General features: G+C 47.2%; 1 protein-coding gene across 1 annotated transcript; it reads left to right on the top strand.

The window, feature by feature from the left end:
• The first annotated feature begins 16295 nt into the window (after positions 1 to 16295).
• SMIM43 (small integral membrane protein 43) lies at positions 16296 to 21961 on the top strand. The gene is made up of 4 exons (XM_039879537.1): positions 16296 to 16827; positions 17590 to 17721; positions 18685 to 18749; positions 21004 to 21961. Exon 1 carries the CDS (start codon positions 16571 to 16573, stop codon positions 16760 to 16762), a length of 192 nt encoding a protein of 63 aa, XP_039735471.1. The 5' UTR covers positions 16296 to 16570; the 3' UTR covers positions 16763 to 16827; positions 17590 to 17721; positions 18685 to 18749; positions 21004 to 21961.
• Positions 21962 to 22241: the final 280 nt, after the last annotated feature.

The raw sequence follows: 22241 nt of genomic DNA, 5'->3' as shown, positions 1-22241 counted from the left end.
TGACCAGAAATTTTTTAATGATCTCTAAGAGGTTGCCTGAAAGGAAAGCATGGTTTGTATCTCAAGAATCTTGCTATAGTTGAGTACTAATGGACTAGAACTGTAATATAAAATGCAGGAGGAAATGACTTCTAACATTCAAATGGAAAGAAAAGACTTGACCAACTTTGCTTTTACTTAAAAAATAAACAAAAAACTGAGCTCGAAAATATAGTTTCTTAAAAGTCACTGACAAACAAAAATCTATTCAGCAATGGACTTTTTAAAATCTGATCTGATAATGTTATCTGAAAAGGCAGAATGCATATTAAAATCTCAGTTATGAGTACTTAGTGTAAAAAGAAATATCAGTATCTGCTTATAAACAGGGCCTGGAAGGCAAGATCGAAGTTAAGAGAGATTACATAGTATGTCTGATGGTGGCATTTTTCTTTAATTTCTGTTTCTGATACTACTGATAAAAATTGGATTGTGTAGCAAGTAAAAATCTGTGAGAATCCAGTTATTTATATAAATATTTTGTGTGCCAGGCTCTATTCTAAGCACTGAGACAATGCAGTAAACACAACAGTCAAAGTCTGTTGGAGCTGTTATAATATAGCTGACGCTCATTAGCACTTACTATGCATAGACACTTTTCTAAGATGTTTACATACATTAGCTGATTTAATCTTCACAACCCCTTTACAAGGGAGATACTGTTATTATCATCCCCATTTTATGGGTGAATAACTTGAGGCAGAGATCAAGTGACTTTCTCAAGGTCACAAAGCCATTTAAGTGACAGTCAGGATTTAAATCGATGCTGCCTGGCTCCAAGTCTATGTGCTTAAGCCATATACTGTCCTGCCTCTCAATTATAACAGTTTCTATCTTATAGGTAGAACTGTGTTAAAACAGGTGGTTGGTTATAAGCCCTCAGCACAGTCAAGAAATAAAGTAAGTGCTCAATAAATATTTGTTGAATGATTAACTATGCAAGCTCTTAATAAATTATACCATAGTAAATAGAATACTTGCATACTCTATTATGGCTGAATAATTCAACTTTTTATTTTTCAGCTTTTTAAGTTCCCTTGTGTATATTATTTTTCAACTTTTTAAGTTCCCTTGTGTATATTATATCAGCTTTGTAAATCCATTAGTCTAATAGCCTATTAACACTCTATTTTAATAGCACGTTGGATTACCTGGCAGAATTTGTTGGTACTGAGCCTATGCTGGCTCCTGATGGCCACCTCTTACATTTCTAAACGCTCACAGACCATCTGTTTGAGAGTCTGTTTTAGAATACTGCTTGCAATCAGTGTCAAGCTCATCATTTACATCTTTGCATTTTTGGAACTTTGGGAACTTCTAGTTCTCTTCAGAATGAAAATCTGTTTACATTACTGGTATATTTCATCAGCGATGGAGACCATGAGAAATTGTTTACATAATTTAGTTTTTTACTAAAGTAATGGGATGATTGCATTGTACTCAAAGAACATCTGAATCATGCAACTAGCAACTCCTATTTCAAAGCCATAAGTGTATCAAATTGTGGGGCCCATCCAGCATAAAATAAGATTACTCATCTGTGTAGGAAATTTTCCGACAGAAAAATTTAGGTAGGATATGAGTCATATAATCTGACATTCTTCTATCTAAAGAAATCCTATTTCTTTTAACTAAACCATATGTTTTAAAGAAGTGGAAAAAAAAAAGATGAAACCCTCAACCAATCACATCTTTTATACATTTGAATTTCTGAGTTATAGTTGGAGTTTGAAAATAGATCATTTTCTTTTTAGCAAACCGTTCCAACTGCATTTTTTCCTTAATAAATAATTTCTGACCATTTAAATATAGCGAGGAAATTAAGCTGTGCATAATTTTGTTTTCTGTCTAGATGGTATTGTCTGAAGAGAAAGCTAGTAGTAAGAGTTCTGAAATAGTGAAGTGAATAGTCCGTGATCTTCTTAAATTTTCAAAGGTCAATTGAGTTGTAGGAGATGAGAATTCAATTTCGTAACTTCATTCAGTCGTTAGCATTTTGTCTCCGTAAGTTACATTGAAAAGGATAAGTTGCTTCCGAAGTGCCCGTATGACAGGTGGAATCAGGGTCCCACTGAAGTAGGTTTAGCCTTGGTCACATGACTTTAAGTTGTACCCACCCCCTGTTCTCTTTCCTGTTTTATGTTTGGCCTGACGGGGACTTTGGATGAGTTGCAACGCAACTGCGAAGGATGAGGTGGGCAGAGAAGGAAAAGAGAGCAGACCTTTGTGGATCTTAGAGGAACACGACCGTGTTACCTGAGGCTGTAAAGTCTGTGCGGCCATGGCGGACGCATGTGACAGTCTCTGTGTGTTTGTGGAACACGATAAACCTTGTTGCTAAAACCAATGAAAATTGAGTTGCTTATCTGACTTTTCTGTATCATTTGATACCATTTATCTCCTTGAGGTACTTTCCCCCATGACTTTCATGAACTTCTTGAAATACTTCTTTCTCTTGACTTCAGTGGCTTCTAGTTCTGATTTCTCTACCTGTTTGGCCATTCCTTTTCAGTCCCTTTTAGGGATTCCTCTTTCTCAGTTCGTCTCCTAAGCATCAGTGTTTCATGGGATTCTGTCCCATAAAAACTCTCCTTTCATACACTCTCCCTGGCTTTCCACTTCCATGGCTTCCGTTATCAGCCATGTGCTGACTACTCCCAAATGTATTGTGCCAGCCACACCTCTTCTGGACTCCGGATGTTTCCAGATATTCTATGGACATTTCAGACTCATTGTGTGCACAGCCGAACTCAGCATCTTTCTCCCCAAACACGTTCCTCCTTACGTTCCCTCTCGTGAAGAACAACACACCAGCAGCCAGTAAACCAGGGTGTCGTTCTTGACTTCTTTATGACCACCTCGCTTTCTTATAAATCACCAAGTCCACTTGAGGTCACCTGCTAAACACCTCACCATTTGTTTCTCTAATCCCATCAGCATGACCGTAATTCAGGTCGCCATCATCCTTTGCCTAAATTATTGTATCGGCCACCAACTTAGCCTCAGAACCTCCAGTCTTGCCTTTTTTTCCAGTTCATTTTCCACATTATATATGATGCTTTTAAAACACAAATCTAAGCATACTGTTTTACGTACAACCCTTCCATGACTTCCTGTTGCTTTTAAGATAAATTTCAAATTCTACTCCGTTGTTTATAGTGCCTCTTGTGATCTAGTCCCTGTTTATTTCCCCCGTTCCATCTGTAAACATTTCTCTCTTTATCAAATCTTCAGCTTCATTGAATAATTTTCAATTACTCACAGGTATCAGGTTCTGTCTCACCTCCAGGCCTTTGCGTTGGGGTTCTCTCCAAGCCTGAAATACTTTCCTTCACACCTTCGGTTTGGCCCACTCCTAGCCGCCCCTCACGTTTTGGCTCAGACAAAGCAGGAGGTCTTTCCTGAAACCTCGGACTGGGCCGAGTCTCCTCTGTGCTCCCGGAGCATTTACGGCCTGCGTCTAAGGGGGTCCGCTTACCCGGCTGTGTCTCTTGCTAAACTCCATGAGGAGAATCTGTTTGTTCACGTTTCTGTCCGCAGCGCCTGGGCCTGGAACATGGCAGGTGTGGTTAGTAAATATTAACTAAATGAGAGAAGAGGAAGAACAGGGTGAAGATGAGAGCATATTTACCTGTAGCCACAGTCCTACCTCGTGCTACCTATCACTTTGCATTCCTATGTTTTAAGCACTGTTCAAAGCAACTTTCATACATTTAATTTTTACCCCAAACCCTGAATAGATGAGGATCTCGATGCTTAGAGAAATAAGTGAACTTGCCAAAGGTCAGACATTAATCTGATGCTTTCTCCTCTTTAGTTAGGGAGCCATGAGTGTTCGCTGTGTCTAACAAGATAGATTATTAATAATATTTTGCATAAAAGTACCCCTAACATGATTTTGACAGACCTCAAGTTTGAGTCTTCAGGTTCTCTGAAATAATCAAATATATTAAATCTTTAAATTGGAAAATGTCCTTTTATTTTAAATAACCATAAATTTTTGTTATGAGAACACTGTTAACAAAATTATTTTCCAGAACCTTTGCCAGCATTATATAAACTATGTTAAGTTTCAACAAAACTACCTTCCTTTATTCAAAATAGTTTCAAAGCCTTCTCGAGAAGGACAGATGACATTTTCATCATCTACAGTAATATGAAGGCTACCAAAGTCAGCTGAGGTGAGGCAAAGCACCAAGTACCATGGAGTCAGGCTATTGATTAAGATGCATAAGGAAATTTGTTCAGAATTGAGAAACTTTACAGAATTCAGACATTCCCACAGCATATTTAGCCATGCAAAATTGTATTTCACAAGCTTCTCAGTGCCTTCTATTTTTCTACAAGAGATTAGTCAATATTTTGGTAATCAGGTTTTGAGAAGGCAATCTGAGACTGCTTTCCACAGAGGTGTATTTGTTGATGGAATAGTTTTAAATGGCAATGCTTTCAGCTTTATCTTGAAGGAACTACAAGTGAGTCGATAAACTTTGTTTAAAAAGAGCTCCTAGCAATAAGCACAGGAAAGAATTACAGAAACCTTAAGCCAGCGAGTGCACGAGAGCGGTGCCCCCTAACTGCTGTGATGGCCGTGGACAAAGATGGAGGAGGAACACAGAGTCTGCCTGGCAGCTCGTGCAGGCCAGGCGCAGGCATCTGGCTCCTGTCTGAACTCTGGGACCACAGCCCTGCAGACCTGCAGTGCATAGCTTCACCTTGTGGCCAGTCCCCTCAGGCTGTGATGTCTGTTTTGGCTCAAGACTTGTGACACCAGTTAGCAAGGTTCATTCTGGCCCAAAGCACAAGGCAAACTGTGCTCATTTAATTAGACCAAACTGTAAAAGCCTTGTGCTCAGCAGCACATTGCATGGTACTTAAGAGCTTCCAGGGGAGCCCAGAGATAGAAACAGGATGCTGGGGGCTGAGTTCTCCCCACCCCTCGCTGTGGGCGTCACACTGCTGGGGAAGAAATAGGGGAACAGCTGGAGCGAGACGAGGCCCTTGCCAGCAGAGCTGGTGTCGGAACCCGATTTGGCGAAGCAGAGCGCCGTTGGTAGTTACATCAGGAGTGCCAGGTCCTTCCGAGCTGCCAAGAGAGGAGGACTGTGGGCGGGCGGGTAGAACAGGAGGCCAGGGGAGCAACACAAGCCCATTTCCGAGGAGGGCGGGGACAAAGCAAAGAGAAGATGCCCGCAGACCGTGACATGCTGCTGGCTATTCTAGGTGTTTGGGAGGGGGATCATAGTCCCTATTAAGTGAGTTACAGATGAGGTGAGGTCGTTATGCGTCAGGAGCTGTGTGCCTGACACTCAATGATAAACTTGCAATGAAGCCAAGAGGGGCTTTGTTCGTGGATTCCCTCCGACTCCACATGGGAGGTTTAGAGACCAATACAGGGCTCCTCACATCCCTGTGACAGCACGGGCTTGGCACAGAGAAGCAACACGTTAGATCAGCAAGGCTCTTCTGTGACTTCTGGTCCAGAAGAGGCTCCTTAACTTCCAGGGAGACTTGTTGGTAGAGCCCCAGGGGTCCGCCAGGCTTGCCGAAGCAGAATAAGGAGGACAACTTGCCAGATATGGTTCCTTGGCAATAATGTGTCTAAATATGATTGAGTGAGGTCCTACCGGGAGAAGTGAAATATCAGGATTTCGTGTGTTTACTCCTTATCCGTAGTTCACTTAGTACAGACTGTGACCCTCCACGCAGATTTCCCATCTCTGTGGGCGTCTCTCCGCTGCTTATTTCCACCCCTCCTCGTTTCATCCTTGGCCTTTTTCTCCTCCCCACCCACCTGTAGTCCTTCTTTCTCGGCTGCCCGATAACAAGCAGTGGGGCCCAAATAAATGATTATCTTAGTTTTATTTTACTAATCTCACCCCACTCTGCTTATTCAAATTACTTGATACATACAATACTAAATTATATAGCTCTTTTCTGTATTCTGTCCAGTAATTGTTATCTATTTCGTTGATTTCTGAATGTCGTCTCTTAAGCAGAAAATAAAAGTTCCTTAAGGATGGGGATGCATCTTTTCTTATTTGGTATTCTATCTGGTGCATAAAGAGTGGACCATGGATGATACAGAGTTAATACCGAGGGTTTTTTTCCCTTTTCTTAGTGCCTGAGACAGTCCATGTGCGGTTAGACCTTTAGAAACCTTATTTATTTATTAGGTGACTCTACGTGTTTCTGACTGTGAACCCGTCTTGGACAAGCCATTTACTTCTCTCAACATAGTTTTACTGACATGCTCTAGATCTTTATGATACAAAAATAAAACTAACCCATGCCAAAATCACTACTTTATTATGTTTTTTTTTCCAAAATCTTCTGGACTATAACAACAAAATATATTCGAATGAAGAGTTTTGATATAATTAAATTTGAAAATGATTTCAAATGACTCTTCAGACTTAGAGTGCTCATCTTTGAAAACAATTTAGGAAGCCGTACTCACGTCTCTCATATTGCTGAGATTAAATTTGTGCACTTTGCAGAAAGCACTTCGTTCTAAACTGAAGACTGTAGTTGGGATCAAATTAGATCATGTTCGTGAAAGTGCCCTGTTCATTGGTCTATAAATATGTGTCATTAGCGTCATTCACTTCTAACAAGCTGCCTGGTGGTGCCAAACTGCCGACCCACAGAAAATACTTGGATCAACAAGGTTTTAAGCCTTTGTAGAACCTGCTCATTATAAACAAGATAAAAGGAGACAGGACAGAGCCCGAACCATGTTCTCTGGAATGCAGACCACCCGTACTCCACCGTCACAGCAAACTCCGAGAACAGAGGCAGTGGAAGAATCTTCATATCCTAGTTACCTGTTTTAAGTTTTAAACATTTTATTTTTCAATTCAATACAGTTGATTTCAAGAAACATTTACTGAGCAACTGCTAGGAAAGTTTGGCTCACACCACGTAACCTTTGTCTTTTGCACCCATGAGCATGCACATACACACACCTCTAGAAGCACCTGAATAATCCCGACCAAGCATGAGGATGGAAGTGGGGGCACATGAGAAAACAAGCAGTCTAGGATGCTTTTTAGGATGTATTTGATCACAGTCCCCCTAAAAGCTTTTCGAAAAACTGCATTCCCCCTAAAATGAACTGACTTCTAAAATTTATTACAAATTTAAATAGTAGCAAAGGATGTTGTTATGGCATATTGCAGATATCTGTATTTTAAAATAAATCTATTTTTTCACTCTTCAGTGGCAGCGTAAGTACCAGTGACGTGAACCCATCATCACCCATTAAAACATCAACAAGCAAACTCATCTCTAACAGTCAGAAATTCCACATTGTTCCTTTTTCTTTCAAGTTCCATTTCTACCCCACTTCTCCCGTAGATGTGTGTTCTCACGTAGTATGTTTTAAGTCTTATGTTTTAAGTCTTTTATGGCAACTTATCATGCTTCTTCACGTCAAGTATATATCCTCTGATCATACGTGTAAAACAAGTTTTTGGATTGACTTATCATTATAAATATGTAATATACATTTGATTAGAACAGCGTAAGTTATACATTTGATAAACAGTTATAATAGCACCATTACTTGGCACAAATACCTTGAACTATATGCAGAGGAGGCACGGAACAGGATTTACTGGGAAGTCTTACATCTTGGAGTCAGCAGAAGGGCACACAGGGTCTCCCAGGCTCTCAACGTGCAGTGAGAGGTGTGTAGGCCTCAGACCCCACCTGTGGAAAGCTCAGGCATTGAGAAGGGACAGGGAACACTTACTGGACTGTGTAACAATCGGGGCTTCTTAGCAGTGGGATGACTCTCTGAGAAAAAAGAAGCAGTTGGAGCTTATGAGGCTGATAGCAGCTAGAAGCCTCACCACCATATTTTTGTCTGGCTCATTGCGAGGCTGCCTAACGTGGAAGCGACAGAGAGCCACTGAAGCCACTCAGCTGGCAAAAGGTTTTTTTCCTGTCACCTAGAAAATAAAATTTATTGGAAATATATCTCAATGAGATGGACGGGGAGGATGTGTTATGGTGCCTTGATCAAAAGAATTGCTTAAAGGGGAGGTTTGTTGGTTTGGCAATGTGCAATATTAAGATTAGGAATAGGTAAGAGATATGTCTTTCTTGTTGAAATGCGAAGAAATTTGGAAAGAGGATTATGAAAAGCCACCCTTAATATATTACTGAGTGAAAGAAGCCAGTGTGAAAAAGCTGCCTACTATATGATTCCAACTATATGACATTCTGGAAAAGAAGAACTGTGGAGACAGTAAAAAGACCAGTGGTTGCCAGGGGTCGGGGTTGGGGTGGGGTGAGCAGGCAGGGCACAGAAGACTTTTTTGGGCAGTGACGCTATTCCATATACTATAGTGGTAGATACGTATCATTATACATTTCGCCAAACCCATAGGATGCACAACAGCAAGTGTAAACCCTAATGTAAACAGATGTGTCATAGGAGGTTCATCACTTGTAACCAGTGTAGCACTCTGGAGGGTGTTGATGGTGGGGGAGGCTATGGGCGTGTGGGGGCAGAGGGTGTACGGGAACTCTTACTTTGAACTCAATTTTGCTGTGTATCTGAAACCACTCTAAAAAAAGTATTTAAAAAGGAGCGGAGGGGGAGAGAGCGAGACCTTTAGTGATTGGCATCTCCTTGGGCAAATGATTTTAGGAAAAAAGTGCATGGAAGCGGAAGATCTGGACATCACTGTAAAACTAAAGCCATGCTCACGTGCCCTTTAGAAAGTCTTTACATACTTGCCACTTAGTTTGCAGAGCCCTCTGGTCCGAGGTGATGGGAGGGTGAGTAAATGAGAGAAATGTCATAGGAAGATGTCATTCACTGAATAAACGGTTTGGGGAAAACAGGTTGTCATATGGAAAAAAATAAGGGTGGATCGCTGCCTTACACCATTAAAATTAAATTCTAGATGTATAAAAAACTTAAACGATAAAACACTTGTAAATCGAATAGCGGAAGCGTGATCTGGAGAGTGGTAGATGTGATTAGTGAGGCAGGCGGTGAAACCCGCAGCTGGTTTATGTGGTTGCAGACGGCTCAGGGGCCAGCACTGGTGCTGGTGTTCGGTACCTCGACCCATGTCGTGCTGAGTTCTGCTTCATGGTTTGCACATAGTGCAGAGGGGGTCGCTTCGGGGAGCAGCAGGTATGGGGGGTTACGCGTGGATAACTGCTGCCTTCAGAGGTGGAGTTTTGTGGCTGGGGGAGAGCAGTGGTTAACCAGCCTGTCCCGTTCATGCGTCAGGCGCCCTTCCCAGAGCAAATGGCTCTCCTGGAGGAAGGCGCTCTGGGTTCCAAGCCGACCCCGTCATCATGGCAGCTGGGAGCAATCACCCAGATTATCTCACGCTTCCACCACCCCTGGTTTTGGCAGTGAAACTGATAAGTCATTTGAATTTTGGAACTAGAAGGAACACGAAGATAATTATGTTCACTCTCCTGATTTAGGGAACAGAGCATAGAGAAGCATAGAGAATGCCCAGTGCTTTATGGCTCATGCTAGCAGGGGATGGTTAGAATCCAGGCCTCTTAAGTTTCCAGCCAGCACTGTTTCTCCAACACCAGCAAATCTGAAGAAATTCGGAGAAATTTGCAGGAAAAATCGTTCCGGTAAATACGGTGAAGGCGTCAGCAAAAGGATGAAACTGAAACAGCCGTTTTCCTCTTGCAACAGATGTTTTATTTTTCATCCGACAGAATACACAAAATAGAAGAAAACGTGAAGAACCAGAAGATGTGTAGGCAGCAGGTGCTGAGTTTTGTGAAACGCGTGTGCATCCATCTCTTCTCATAGGTGAGAAACGGCTCAGCCACCAGCTGCAGTGGGCGGAGAAGAGCAGTCCTGTGCTGTGCACTGACAGTGACAGCGCACGAAGAGACGTGACGAGCCAGGGCCCGCACGAGGGCCGGGCGCGTGCCGCCAACGGGGGTATGCGTTTTCTTCAGCTGTCGCCAAGCTTCGTTTTCATTATTGAGTCATCGCTGTGGTGGCATCGCTTAGATCAGCCAACGGGACCCGCTACGGTGGAAGTGACACGTCGAGAGGCCATGAGTGTTCTGACACCATTCGTGTCACAAATGCCCTGAGCGTTCTCATCCTGCAGTGTTTCATGGGTCCCAGAAAATGGCAGGACCATCTCTTGATTGCTGAGTGTATAATCCGTAGCTTTTATATTCTTGAAAAATGCTGTAAAGGCTCCTGTCTCTATGGTGTTCAGATGCTCAGATCCATCAAGCTGAAAGCGAGCACGTATGAGTGAGGTGATGCAAAGAGCCTTTGCCTCTCCTAGGCCGGCAGCCTGTGTCTGAAGCAGTGGTTTCAGCGAGGAGAGTTTGGAGGTCCCCTGGATGGGCTTGCAGTGGCTTCCAGACAGCGGGCGCAGAAGCCAGAGGAGGCTTGGCGAGCAGCCATTCGCCGGGCGGTGTCTGGTGGGGATGACAGAAGGGATAGCCGGATATGTGGGGATCTTAGAGTCTCACCAGGAGTTTCTCTTATAGATTCCAATCAGTGTTTATGACAACAACGGGCCTTCTAATATGAAGCATTACGGGGGCCAGTATCATCAAACACGTATCTTAACCACTGTGGAATTGGCCCCTCTAAATACAGAAAACCCCAAGGAGAAATATTTTTCACATATACTAAAGAGCATGGTGGCTTTCTACATTAAGCATATTTTTAAATTACATTAAGCATATTTAAACTCTACAGGTAGTAGATTTATATGATTTATTTTAATGAATTGCCTCATACGATAATTATGGAGGCTGAAAATGTCCAACAGCTGACAGTGTAGTTACGGTGATCACGAGCTCTGGGGAACAGTGATGATGGGCCCTGGGTAACACTGGGACCCCTCTTCCAGAACAGTTTCCTCTAAGTTACTGGGACACATGGGAAAGAGGTAAGTATCTGACAGTGTGAGTTCTATTAATAAGGAAAAAAGACGGCCGAGGTGCTTGGTAGGCAACCACAGGTGTCCAAGGTCATCCAGCTAGCAAGAGGTGAGGCCAGAATACGTGTCCGGGTCCCACGGGCTTGAAATACAACAGTGTGCAGCATAGAATGGGAAGAGTATGCAGGGCTGGGGCCGGGACCCAGGTCCGGTCAATGCCAGCCTGAACCACGCTTTCTGGAGCCGGGTTTGGATCTCAGACCGGGAAATGCAGGATTTGCTATCTTGTTGGAGTCACCACATCTTAACACGCTGGCATTTCACTGAGGGAGTATGAGTTACAGACAAATTCTACTTTGTTCCAACTCCTTTTTCCCTTGGGGCCAGTCCGGTTGTAGCCTCCTGTGTGTGCGCGCGCCCCTGCAAGCCCACAGCCCTGGCCACATCAGCTCGCGTAGGAGCTTGCAGACCCTCCATTGGTGGCGTCCGTTCCACCAGGTTGTGCCGGGCAGAACATGCAGTGGTCTGTAATGCTCAGATTTTCATTTTGCTGCATGACACAGTATCGATCCAGTCTAGGGTCCCCCACAGCCACATCGACTTTCCCCAATATTCTTGCTAATTTACTGGAAAGAGTCTAAATTTAAAAAATAGTGTTTGATCGTTACCACATCTGTCACTGTTTTTCTTTTTCAATATTGGACAGACTTGGGCATCTGCTGTCGTGTTTTAAGGCATTCTAAACCAAGGACAAGGTCTAGAGGGTTTTTTTTCCCCCATAGAATTATTTTTACTGGTGAATTCTGCCCAAATAGGATGATCTTCCACATACCCCTCATAAATTTCTTCCTTAGATTTCCCTCCCTCTCCCCCTCCCTCCTCACTGGAATTCCTAAATGATTGTGTGAGATTTAAGCAGCTTATCACATTTTACTTATTTCCCAGAGAGCATCTCATTCTGTAAGCATGGCATAACCGCTGGAGCCATTGTTTTGAGGCTGGAGAGGGAAAGGAGGTGAGGGTGTGGAGAGCAGATCCCGTTGTTGGGGTGTTACGATAACTGTTCGCTAACGTTCTGTGACTCCTGGGCTAGAACGACTCACTTTTTTGTTCTTCTATAGCGGTGAACATTCTCGTAGATTTTCAGGTTCGGATCTGGAGTGCCCTAGGGGTGGCAAAGAGTGTAAATAAGGGGCAATTTTACGGAGGCCCAGTTTGCATTTGCTAGAAACGAACGTGGTATGTTTGCGTATGGGGTAGGAGCAAAGAAGACGGGGTGTCAGGGTAACACGGATGTTCTGGGCCGCTGAGGGTTGCCAGGATCACGGGGGCTGATTCAGGCCCTGACTGGCCAGGGCAGAGCTCCTTAGGGCCTGGAAACTTCCAGAGTGTGGGCCTCATCCCCAGCACGTATGTGGGTGTGTTAAAGGACATCCCATCTAAGCAAAACCATCTACCTGTAACCTGATTTTTACGGTCTACAGCACCTGGAAAGGTGTGCAGCTACTTAAGAACCTCATGTTACCACATTTTGAGGCCACAACGGGGTGCAAAATATTTCTCCCATTTCTTTTGGGTTCATTTCAGGCCAAATTCAGGCAGCCTTAGAAAGGTATCTAGAAGTATCTTTTTCTTCATTCTCCCGTTCTTACCTTGCCCTTGTCCTGGGGAAGCCGCTTTTATCCTGCAGGTGCCCCCTACAGGTAAGCCCAGGTAGGTTCCATCCTGGTATTGTGACAGATTTCACAACTCTTCTTGTACGTCTCTGGGTCTTTAAATTCTTTTGAGAAGCACATTTACAAGACAGACTCTTCTGTTGCTACGATTAACCGGTTCTCATAAACAGCCTTGGTCAACGTTTTGATAAAAGACCTCCACCCATCAGAGGTGAGGGTGGGGAAGGGCCGAGCAGGGAAAGGTGTGGAGAAACCCCTTCTGGTTCAGCCGCAGACACCCATAGGCCAAGACCTGGTGCAGCTTCAGGCACACTCAGCTGTTTGAGCCGGGAGGAGGCTGAGGAGTTGAACGACGCTTGAAGTGTGACCATGAGTGGCGGAGAGGCTTGCGGTGTTGAGTGGGCGCGTACGCGGGGTCCGCTCCATGGGCAGTGGCGTGGGATCTGGGACTGCGTTGATAGAGGCTCCCTCTGCCTTACCCGTTGGTGCACAAGGGCTTTCTTTTTAGATGCTGGCACCAGCCAAGCTCTTACCTAGAGTGAGTGTCCTTTCTGCCTTTTAAAATGCTTGGATTTTCTTTCTATGGATTTCTTTAATATGCACATAGGCAGAGAACAAGTGTGTCATTTACATAATATAAACTGAAATTCAGAGCATCTTATGAGGTGTATAAATATGCCCAGAGGCTAAAAACACTGGGAACATCTAATAAATGTAATAAGTTATTTTTGCGGCAGCAAATATTATTTTAAATACAAATTCTGTTGAGTGAATATGAGGATTTATCAGTTAATATTTATAAATCCACTGAAGCTGCCCTGATAAATGGATAATCTAAGTAGTTAGTTAGGCAGGCTGAAATGGAGTGGAGCTTGGTGCCATAAGACTCATCTCTTGGCCTCCTTCCTCGGCATTCTTCAGGCAAACCCTGGCTCATTGGAAGCTTTGGCCTTCAAGACTTCAGAAGAAGGAGCTGAGCCGTTTGTAAGCAGAAGGTGTGTGTCTTTTGAGATTTGTTTCAGGTTGGACATTCAGAAGGAAACATGGTCATCGATCTGACAGTCACGTGCAGGATGCTGTGAGGCGGTGTGTCATGGGCCCCGAGAGCACAGTCTGGAGCCACTTCTCTGGCTTCACACCTGCTTCTGCTTCCTGCCAGCCGTGCGGCCTTGAGCAGGTCACTCAACCTCTGTGCATCCGTTTCAGTCCTCAATGGCTTGGATCTCTAAATGGCAATGTGCCAAATGGCATATTCCTTCTCTACCAAATACGTTGTTGGTTATGAGTGCTTACTGTGTGCGAAGTTTGTGAGCCATGCTCGCTTTATCAGTCAGTGTGCTCGCGTGCGAGCTGCCGCTAACCCCTGTGCCTGCTGCAATAAGGTTTACGGACGAGTGAGGGGAGCTCCCATAATGGTAAAGAGCAGGAGGGCCACGTTAGGGCTGGGAAAAGGGTGGGAGGCAGGGGTGCCCCAGGGGCAGGCAGCAGGAGCCCACCCAGGTCACCCCTGTCCTGGTCTGGCCCCCCGAGCTCCTCCCCCACTAGGATGCGTGTCTGACTGACCTCTGAAAGTTTCCTCCTGTCCTGCCCACTCCCAGCTCGCAGGCTTCAGAGCACCCAGACCGAGGGTATGTGGCTGCGTTTCTGGCTGGGCCCTTCCCGCCCCCCTCCCTGCCCTGCATCAGGAGTGGGTAAAAGATGTACTAAGCCCCTTGGTTTCCATTACGGGAGGTAGCAATGGAACGCGGTCACCGGGACCTGTTCTCGTGCCAACATTTACAGAAAATGGAGATTCATTCTACCATAGGAACATGTGCTGCTTGGAGTGGAAGAATGTGGATTCTGGATAGTCAAAAAAAAAAAAAAACCCACAGATATCTGCTCTCCTTGTGTCAGACTTCAAATTTCCTCAGTAACCTCGTGAACCGGCCTGTGCCAGGCAGCGTCTCACAGCTAGCTCCCTGGCCCTGAGCAGTAGCATTTACACATTTCCACGGTGGCCAATTTCAAGCTGCTCGCACGGCTTCTGAACGCAGCTGGGAAGAGATGCGCAGTAACATGCCATCGTGACACTGCAGCCTCACAGCTACGGCCAGTGCGAACGGCCTCAAGTGCCTAGAGGATAGTGAAATGCACAAACATGATTAGGAAATTATGCGTTTTGAGTATTTATTACTTTTGTTGTTAGCATAAATTATTCAATTGTCAGTTATATAATTTAATTTTTAATAATAACTTTTAACAAATGACTTGCAAAAATTTTGGGAAAAAAATATGAGCCAGCTCCAGCACACAATGATGTGTGTGAGAGAGAGAGACAGAGACAGAGTCCTTACGCAGGACGATGCTTGGTGGAGAGGCCTGGGACCTGGGAGTTTTGCACAGTAGCCTGTGACACTGGGACTCTCAGTAACAGTAAACAATGGTGTCTGGCATTTCCCTGGCCAAACACATTCTTATTTGACATCCCTCTCATCTTCTGTCCTCACAGCAGACCCAAGGAAAGACAAGCAAAGGGTGCTACCAGAGAGGGGGCTGACAGGGCCGACGGGCCACAGGTAGTGGGGCTGAGGCCAGGACCCGGCCCTGGAGATTTCCAGCCCACGGCGTTGTCTGCATCACCTGTTTCCTCGGACCGGCTGCCATCCCTGGAGCAGCCATTTCTTAAAGTCAGCCCAGTAAATAACCCAAAATTCAGCCGAGGGGCCTAGCCTGTATCTTCACAAATAAAGAATGAAATAAAGCTGGAGGCCCGCAGAGTGCGCGGTGAGAACCTGTTGTATTGGCAGCTTTGATGGCCAGAGTCCAGGATGATCCCCGGGGTTCACCCCCTTGTGTCCCTGTCCTTGGACTCCTGTGTGACTAACAGGATATTGCAGAAGGGATGGCGTGTGACTTCTAAAGCTGGCCATAAAGCTGCAGCTTCTGCCTGGTTCTCGTGGGTGACCTTGCTGGGGGGCGGGGGCGGGGGAGCCAACACGGTGCTGTGAGGACACCCAATATCCAGCACTGCTTGCCAGCTCTGGAAGCCGGTCCCCCAGCTCCAGAGGACTGCGGCCTGGCCGACATCGGACTGTCAGCTCATGGGCAACCCTAAGCCAGAGTCACCCAGCTCAGGGCTCCCAAATTCCTGACCCAAAGAAGCTGTGAGAGAGGAGGGATGTTTGTGTTGTTTTAAGCCACTAAGTTTTGGGGTGATTTGTTATGCAGTAGATAAACTACTCCTTTTAAAGCCACACCCTGCGGGCTGTGGGTGACCTTCATTAAATGCAGAGGGCCGTCGGGGACTTAAGAGCACTTTAAGGAAATCGTTTTGTTTTCGCTTTCCGCCAAAGAAGCTGAATTTCAAGACGCGATTTACTGCCGCTTGTCCGAATGACCTGTGGTCCGCAGGAGCGGGCACTGTGGACGGAGGCCACCTGCAGCCTGAGGAGCAGGGCGGCTTCAGCTGGGATTCGCCCAGGCGCAGGTGAGTCGCGGCCCTTACACCCGCCTTCACGGGCACTTTTCATTCATCTCGGCCTCTGGGAGATGGTATTCTCTGCCCCCCGGGAAAGCCAGGACGGGGAAAATGATGAACGAAATTACTTATGAAGAAAAGGGGCTGGGGCCCCTGCTGGTGTTGGGGGTGGAAATCTTAAAACCACTTGCAGAACGCCAGCCCCCACGCCCCCTGGGGGGGTTGAGCCGCGACCTCTTCTCCCGGTGTCCCCGCCCGCTGAAGTTCGTGCCTAGAAAAGTCGGCTTCCCGACGACCGCGGAACGCGTCTCGGCGAAGCGGGAGGCTCTCGTGCCTGCTGGTGGAGCGGGGCGGGATCACGTCGGCTCCGTGGCGTCTCCCTCGAGCCGCGGGAGGCCGGGCGCGGACCCCGCAGGAGGCGCTGGGGCGGGCGCCCTCGCGAGCCGGAGAGCGAGGCGGGAGCGCAGGTGGCCGGGCCCGCTCGCCGCAGCATGGAGTGGGAGCTCAACTTCCTGCTCTACCTGGCGCTCTTCTTCTTCCTGCTCTTCCTACTTTTCCTCCTGCTCTTCGTGGTCATCAAGCAGCTCAAGAACTCCGTGGCCAGCACGGCCGGGGCGCTGCAGCCCGGCCGCCCCTCGCTGCACCGGGAGCCCTGGGGCTTCGCCCGCGAGCAGGCGGTGTGACCCGGTCCGGCGGGGTCTCGGCCCCGGTTCCCTGTCGGCACGGCCGCCCGGGGCCCGGCGCCCAGGTGGGTCCGGGCGCGGGGCGGAGGGCGAAGGGCCGGGCGCCGCGGGCCTGCGCGTGCACCCGCGGGGCTGGCGCGGGGCTCTCGGGACCCCCCGAGCTTTCCCGGGCAGGGGGCGCAGCCGCGGAGCCGCATCCTCCGGGCGCCTGCAGCCTCTTCTTCCCGGCCCAGGGCCTTTCCCCTCGTCCCCGGGGCTGGGAAACGGAATTATGCAGACAGTTCGGTCCAGCCGCTTCCAAACAGCATCGAATGTCAACCTAAATCCCCCAGTTACTGAGGGAGTGGGTCTGGGGACGGGAGGCTGGAAGAAGCGGGGCGCGCTCGAAGTCCTGCAAATGCTGCTTCAGAGATCCGCGCGCTTCGGGGGACGCTAGATGGGGTGCGACTGGCGGCGCCGGGGAGGGATCCAGTGGCCTGTTTTTTTATGGGGAGTTCCTCCCCCCACCCTTAATTTCCTACATCCTGTTTTGGCTGCCCCGCCCGTGGGTTTAGGATCTGGAACCGCGGGAGGGTGAGCTTTAGTGAGAGTCCTTTGGGGATGCTGGGCGGGCGCGGGGGGATTAAGGGGGATGGCAGGCCGGCAAAAGAGATGCCGTCCCTACATTGTAGGGCCCCTGGAAAAAGGACAAGGAGCGGCGAGGCTGTGCATCAGGGCGCAGGATAGAGCAGTGCGGGGGCAGGACAGGCAGGAGCGGACTCCTCACCCTGTGCTCCGAGCGCCCTCCAGCCCGTGCTGGTCTGGGAAATAACACCTTCCTTTTCCAGATGCCTTTCCCTCGATTTATGTCATCTGGAGCCGAGCTGCTGCCCTGGTCGGGTGCACAGAGCGGAAGCCTCAGTTATAGCCGGGGACTGCAACCCCCTGGGAGGGGGCCAAACCACCGATGGGAATTTTCTGTAAATGGTAAGGGGTCCCCCTTGGTTTCGCTACGTCCCTGGCTGTGGCTAAACTTATGAAGAACAAGGTCTGAAAACAGCGAGAGGGTGGGCTGGAGGGAATGGGTGCAGTGACATGCAAGGCCCTCCCCAGCTCAGAACCTTGAGCTGCGGCTGGAACCAGCCAGCAGAACTGGTTCCTGCCTCGGGCAGGCATGGGCTCCAGGTGGAGGACCTCGGGAGGTAGAAGGGGATGTGGGTGTCTGCAGATGTAATCCTCAGGCCGCTCTCTGGAAAACAGTGCAGAGGTTCTTGAGATTGGAATCCATAATGCAGATAGAATTTGTCTTCAGAACAGAGGGTTGGTCCCGTTAGGGTGGGGTAAGCTGTCCCTGTCATGACTAAGATTGAAAACACTTGTTAATTTTTAGGCACAAAGAAAGACCATGCCCAGAGGCTAAAGACAACAAAATACTAAGTTTTGCCCAAGTTGATAATATGAAAGTGAAGTAGAAGACAATATATTTTGATAATTCCAGAGAAAGGAAAAATAGTCTCACTTAGGTGACTAATTATAGGGAGAGTTTTGGGCCTATTTCACTTTGCTAGAGTGGACCTGTTGTTAATGAAGCAAGAGGCTTATTCGAACTGTGACGCCGTGAGCAGATTCTCGCTTACATGTGCAGCCGTCCATCAGAGCCCCAGTGAGACTTGATTGGGATCCCAGGGTCAACTGCAGTGATTGTACATTGTGCTTTAAACAATACCTTTCTAATTGGTTGACACCTCTGCAGTGGCGGTTAGCTGTAGGGTTGTGTGGTTAATGTGGATGTTGTGGATGAGTGTGGGCGTAATTAATTAGCAATGATAGTTCTTTACAAGGGTGGAGAACAGTCACCTCATACTTTATAAATAACCAGGATGCAAATTATTTTAACCTCCTGCTTGACTTCTGATTTCGTGATGCCTTATTCTTCCTACCAGTGCCACGGGCGCCCAGAGCCTTCAGCACCCCTGACTCTCCAGACAGGAGACCACAGAGACGGGGGGTGAGTAGTTTGCTGCCATCCCAGTGCTAAATCAGTCTCTCTGCTGCTTCTACTGACTTGGTTTCCTACAAAAGGGCTGGTTGCCTTTCTGTCTTGTGACTGGTGCCATTTTATGACTTCCTTGTAATCTAACTCATGAATTACTAAGTTCCCATTTATCCGGGCCAAAAAAAAAAAAAAGGAGTATTTATTTCTATTGCCCAGTCCCCGCCCGGAATTAAGCCCTACGCCCTGGGGATTAAGGTTCCGCACGTTCGCTCTCAGGAGTTGGTGCCGTGGGTCCCCGGCCTTGCCCTTGCTTTGTTAGAGACTCTGCCTTTGAAACTTCGACACTGGATATGGGCTGCCTTTTTCTCTTCATTTATTCAATCATCATTTTCCCTAAACCCAACATAGACTGATCTCCAAAATTCGAACTACTTTGGAACTCACATTTTTGCTGTCTGTATACATTCTTGATCTGAAGCTCTGATACCCGCGATGGCCTAGGTTTCAGGCCTGTGCGTGTTGGCCGCTCCATCCACTGACCACACCCTGGCCCTAGCAATCACTGCACCAAGTCTCTTTTTGAAGATGGTGTACCTGTGAGCTCGGCACTGAAACGTGGGAAGAGTCAGGAGCATTTAAAATGACTGCTCATGATATACGCGTAACTCGATTATAGGTTCCCATGGTTTATTTTCAATAAAAAGTTTTTAGTGACTCTTCAGCAATGTTAGAAGCCGAGTTGAATTCCTTACATTATAAGGAAATGGGCTATAATTCATTTAGTACTTAGTATCTTATTTCAAGTGTTCTTATTTCATTATTGTTTCTAAAATTTTAGCTATTTTAAAATGACTTCAGATCTTACTAGGATAATTTCGATTGTTTCTCTGGTTTCCCAACTGGTGAATTCAGTGACTCTGCGCCTCTCCTTGGAAAGGGAACCATTTTAAGTTGAATGTGAATGACACCACACGCACACCTGCAAAATCTAAAATGTCTAAGAAAGTAGATTCCTGGGTCTGAAGTTCAGTTTTAGGGCACAGCTGTAGGTACAGGACCAATGCCATCTGGAGCGACTCCACAGAGCCAGAGAGACGATTCACCAGAGTGTGCCATGCACTGGCTTTTCTGGGAATGACACGGTGCCAGGATTTGTTTTTGGTTCACTTGCAGGGGTGGAAACTTGGAACTAGGTGAGCGAAAAATATGCAGCACCCCATTTTTAGCCTGACATTTCATGTTTCCACTTATGTTGGTAGTTTCAAAATAAGTGCAATAGAGTTAAATTTTTTTAATAGCCAAAATTTTAAACACCGTAAATGGTTAAACCATTTAGGAGAGTGGGAAATGCTTATTTTTGCTAATTCCTACCTACTAATCTAGAAAGTGTTTGCAGGGCACTGTACTTTGTTTTTAACTGTCATAGCTACTCCGAGGTACTTGTGCTTACTTAGACTAAACCCACAATTAAAACTCTGGGTCATTAGGAAGTCACTGCCAGGTGTCTGTGTCACATACAAGGGGGAAAACTGAGTTGTAGATCTTTGGTGTAGAGTTTTGTTTTTTTTTTGAATCAATGAAATAAATTCTTCCTCACTGTCTACAACAAATAAAGTTGTACATTGCCTAATGATGCGATCGGTTATCTTAGCAGTCAGCATCTTACCCTGTAGGGCTTTGGGTGTTCAGAAGGGCAGGCCTGTGTTTAGGACAGTCATCAGAGCATAATGGGCACTCAGGAAGGAAACTTCCTGTTGGATTAAGCTAACAACCCTCTTCTTTTCCTTAATAAGAGCGATTTTGCATTATGAGGCGAACCGTCTCCTCCACTCGTGGACACGTGGTCTGTGCTGCTGTCCCTGACCCACTTCCTCGTTTTCTGCTGGGACGCGGTGTCCGCTCTGATGCCACTGTTCTCATGTCAACCCGGTCTGTGCAGACAGGGCTGGGTTCCAGTTAAAACTTTCGTATTCAACTTTTATGTCTATGTCTTTGAACTTACTGAATATGTATCGGTCTTTAGGCAAGATGCCTTTTACTTTCAGATGGAAATCTTGCTTTCCTATCGGGAATCAGGGTGGGTTTCTGTCTCGAAGTCACTGGACTGAGCAGTGGCTTGAGCAAGGCAGGGGTCTTGTTCTGTTCCCCTGTGACCAGGAAGTTGAGTAGCTCCCTCGGCTCTTCCCTTCGGTCGCTGTCCCACCCCCAGAGAAGCCGGAGGAAGCCCAAAGGTCTTGCCACTTTGAACACGCTCCCTTTTAAACAGCTTTCTCAGCCGCCCGACGTCTCCTTGGCCAGACTGTGTCCTTGGCTTCTGCTACCTGCAAAGCTGACAAAGAAATGTAGTGTTTGTAGCTGGACGTCTGCCTGCCTTCAACAACGACCTGAGTTCGCTTCTAAGGAAGACGATGATGGCGGACGTCAGGTGAACAAGCAGCAGTCTGTGCCCTGGCTACAAAATGCAGTGGTCCAGGTGCCTACTGTTTGAAACAGATCAAAACAGTAGCACCTCCGCTACTGGCGACACAGAGCACCACTGCTGTCCCCTAAGAGAGCGTGGAGTGGCGTGCGGGTCCCCTCCCCAGCGCCTGCGGCACTGACCTCGCCCCTCCGCCGGGCCTGCCTGCCCCACACCTGGGCCTCCTAGCGCAGGGCCCTGGGAGCCCGCGCACTCCCTTGGTGGATGCGAGCTCTTCACGGGGGCTGCGAAGGGGGCGAAGACTGTTCCTGCCTTGCTGCGTCCCCATCTGCTTCCTTTATCTCGTCTCCAATTTTCCTGACAGACTTTGGGTGGAGTCTGTTTGCGTATTTGATCCCCAGGCAAGGATCACCCCTTTCTTGCACAGGGGAGAGCATTCTACGTAAAGAAAGCTGCTTTACCCCCTTCCGTGACTTCCACCAATCTAGGAATATCCTGGGAGAAAAACTGCTTTGCAGAGCTGCTTCCATAAGCAGCCTACACCCTGGCTACGCCGAGGGAGAAGCAGCACTTCCCCCGTCCAGGGCTGTCCAAAGCAGCTTTCCATGGCGACAGCCGCTCCGTGTCTGCGCTGCCCACCTGGGCAGCCACTGGCTACGTGTGGCTAGTGAACCCTTGAAATGCGGCTCTTGTGACTGGGGAAGTTCATTTCAATTTTATTCAACTTTAAATAATTTAAATATAAATGGCCACACGTGGCTAGTGGCTCCTGTGTGGTACAGCGCCGTACACATCTTTTTTCTCTTTCTCGTGTTTTAGAAGTAGCTGGGAGGGTTTGAACCAGTCGTGTGCTTGGCGTTCATGGTCTTCGCTATTCTACCCTGCCACTGAACTCGTCGTCCAGACGAAAAGGAAAAAGTGGAACTAGATTCAAGCTAGTAACTCGACGCCTGTACCCTGCACGTGTGAACAGCATGGTCACCTGAGGACCGGTCCTGTGGTTGGGTTCGGTGGTATCTGATGCCGGAAAGGGGCGCTGCCCGCCCTCCTGACGCCGGGCGCACGTGGCACACAAGGTTGGCGGA

This window comes from Pteropus medius, unplaced genomic scaffold (assembly GCF_902729225.1).
Source record: "Pteropus medius unplaced genomic scaffold, Ma_sr-lr_union100, whole genome shotgun sequence".
Classification (NCBI taxonomy): Eukaryota; Metazoa; Chordata; class Mammalia; order Chiroptera; family Pteropodidae; genus Pteropus; species Pteropus medius.
The sequence above is the reverse complement of the archived record's forward strand: the minus strand, read 5'-3'. Positions and strand labels throughout refer to the sequence as shown.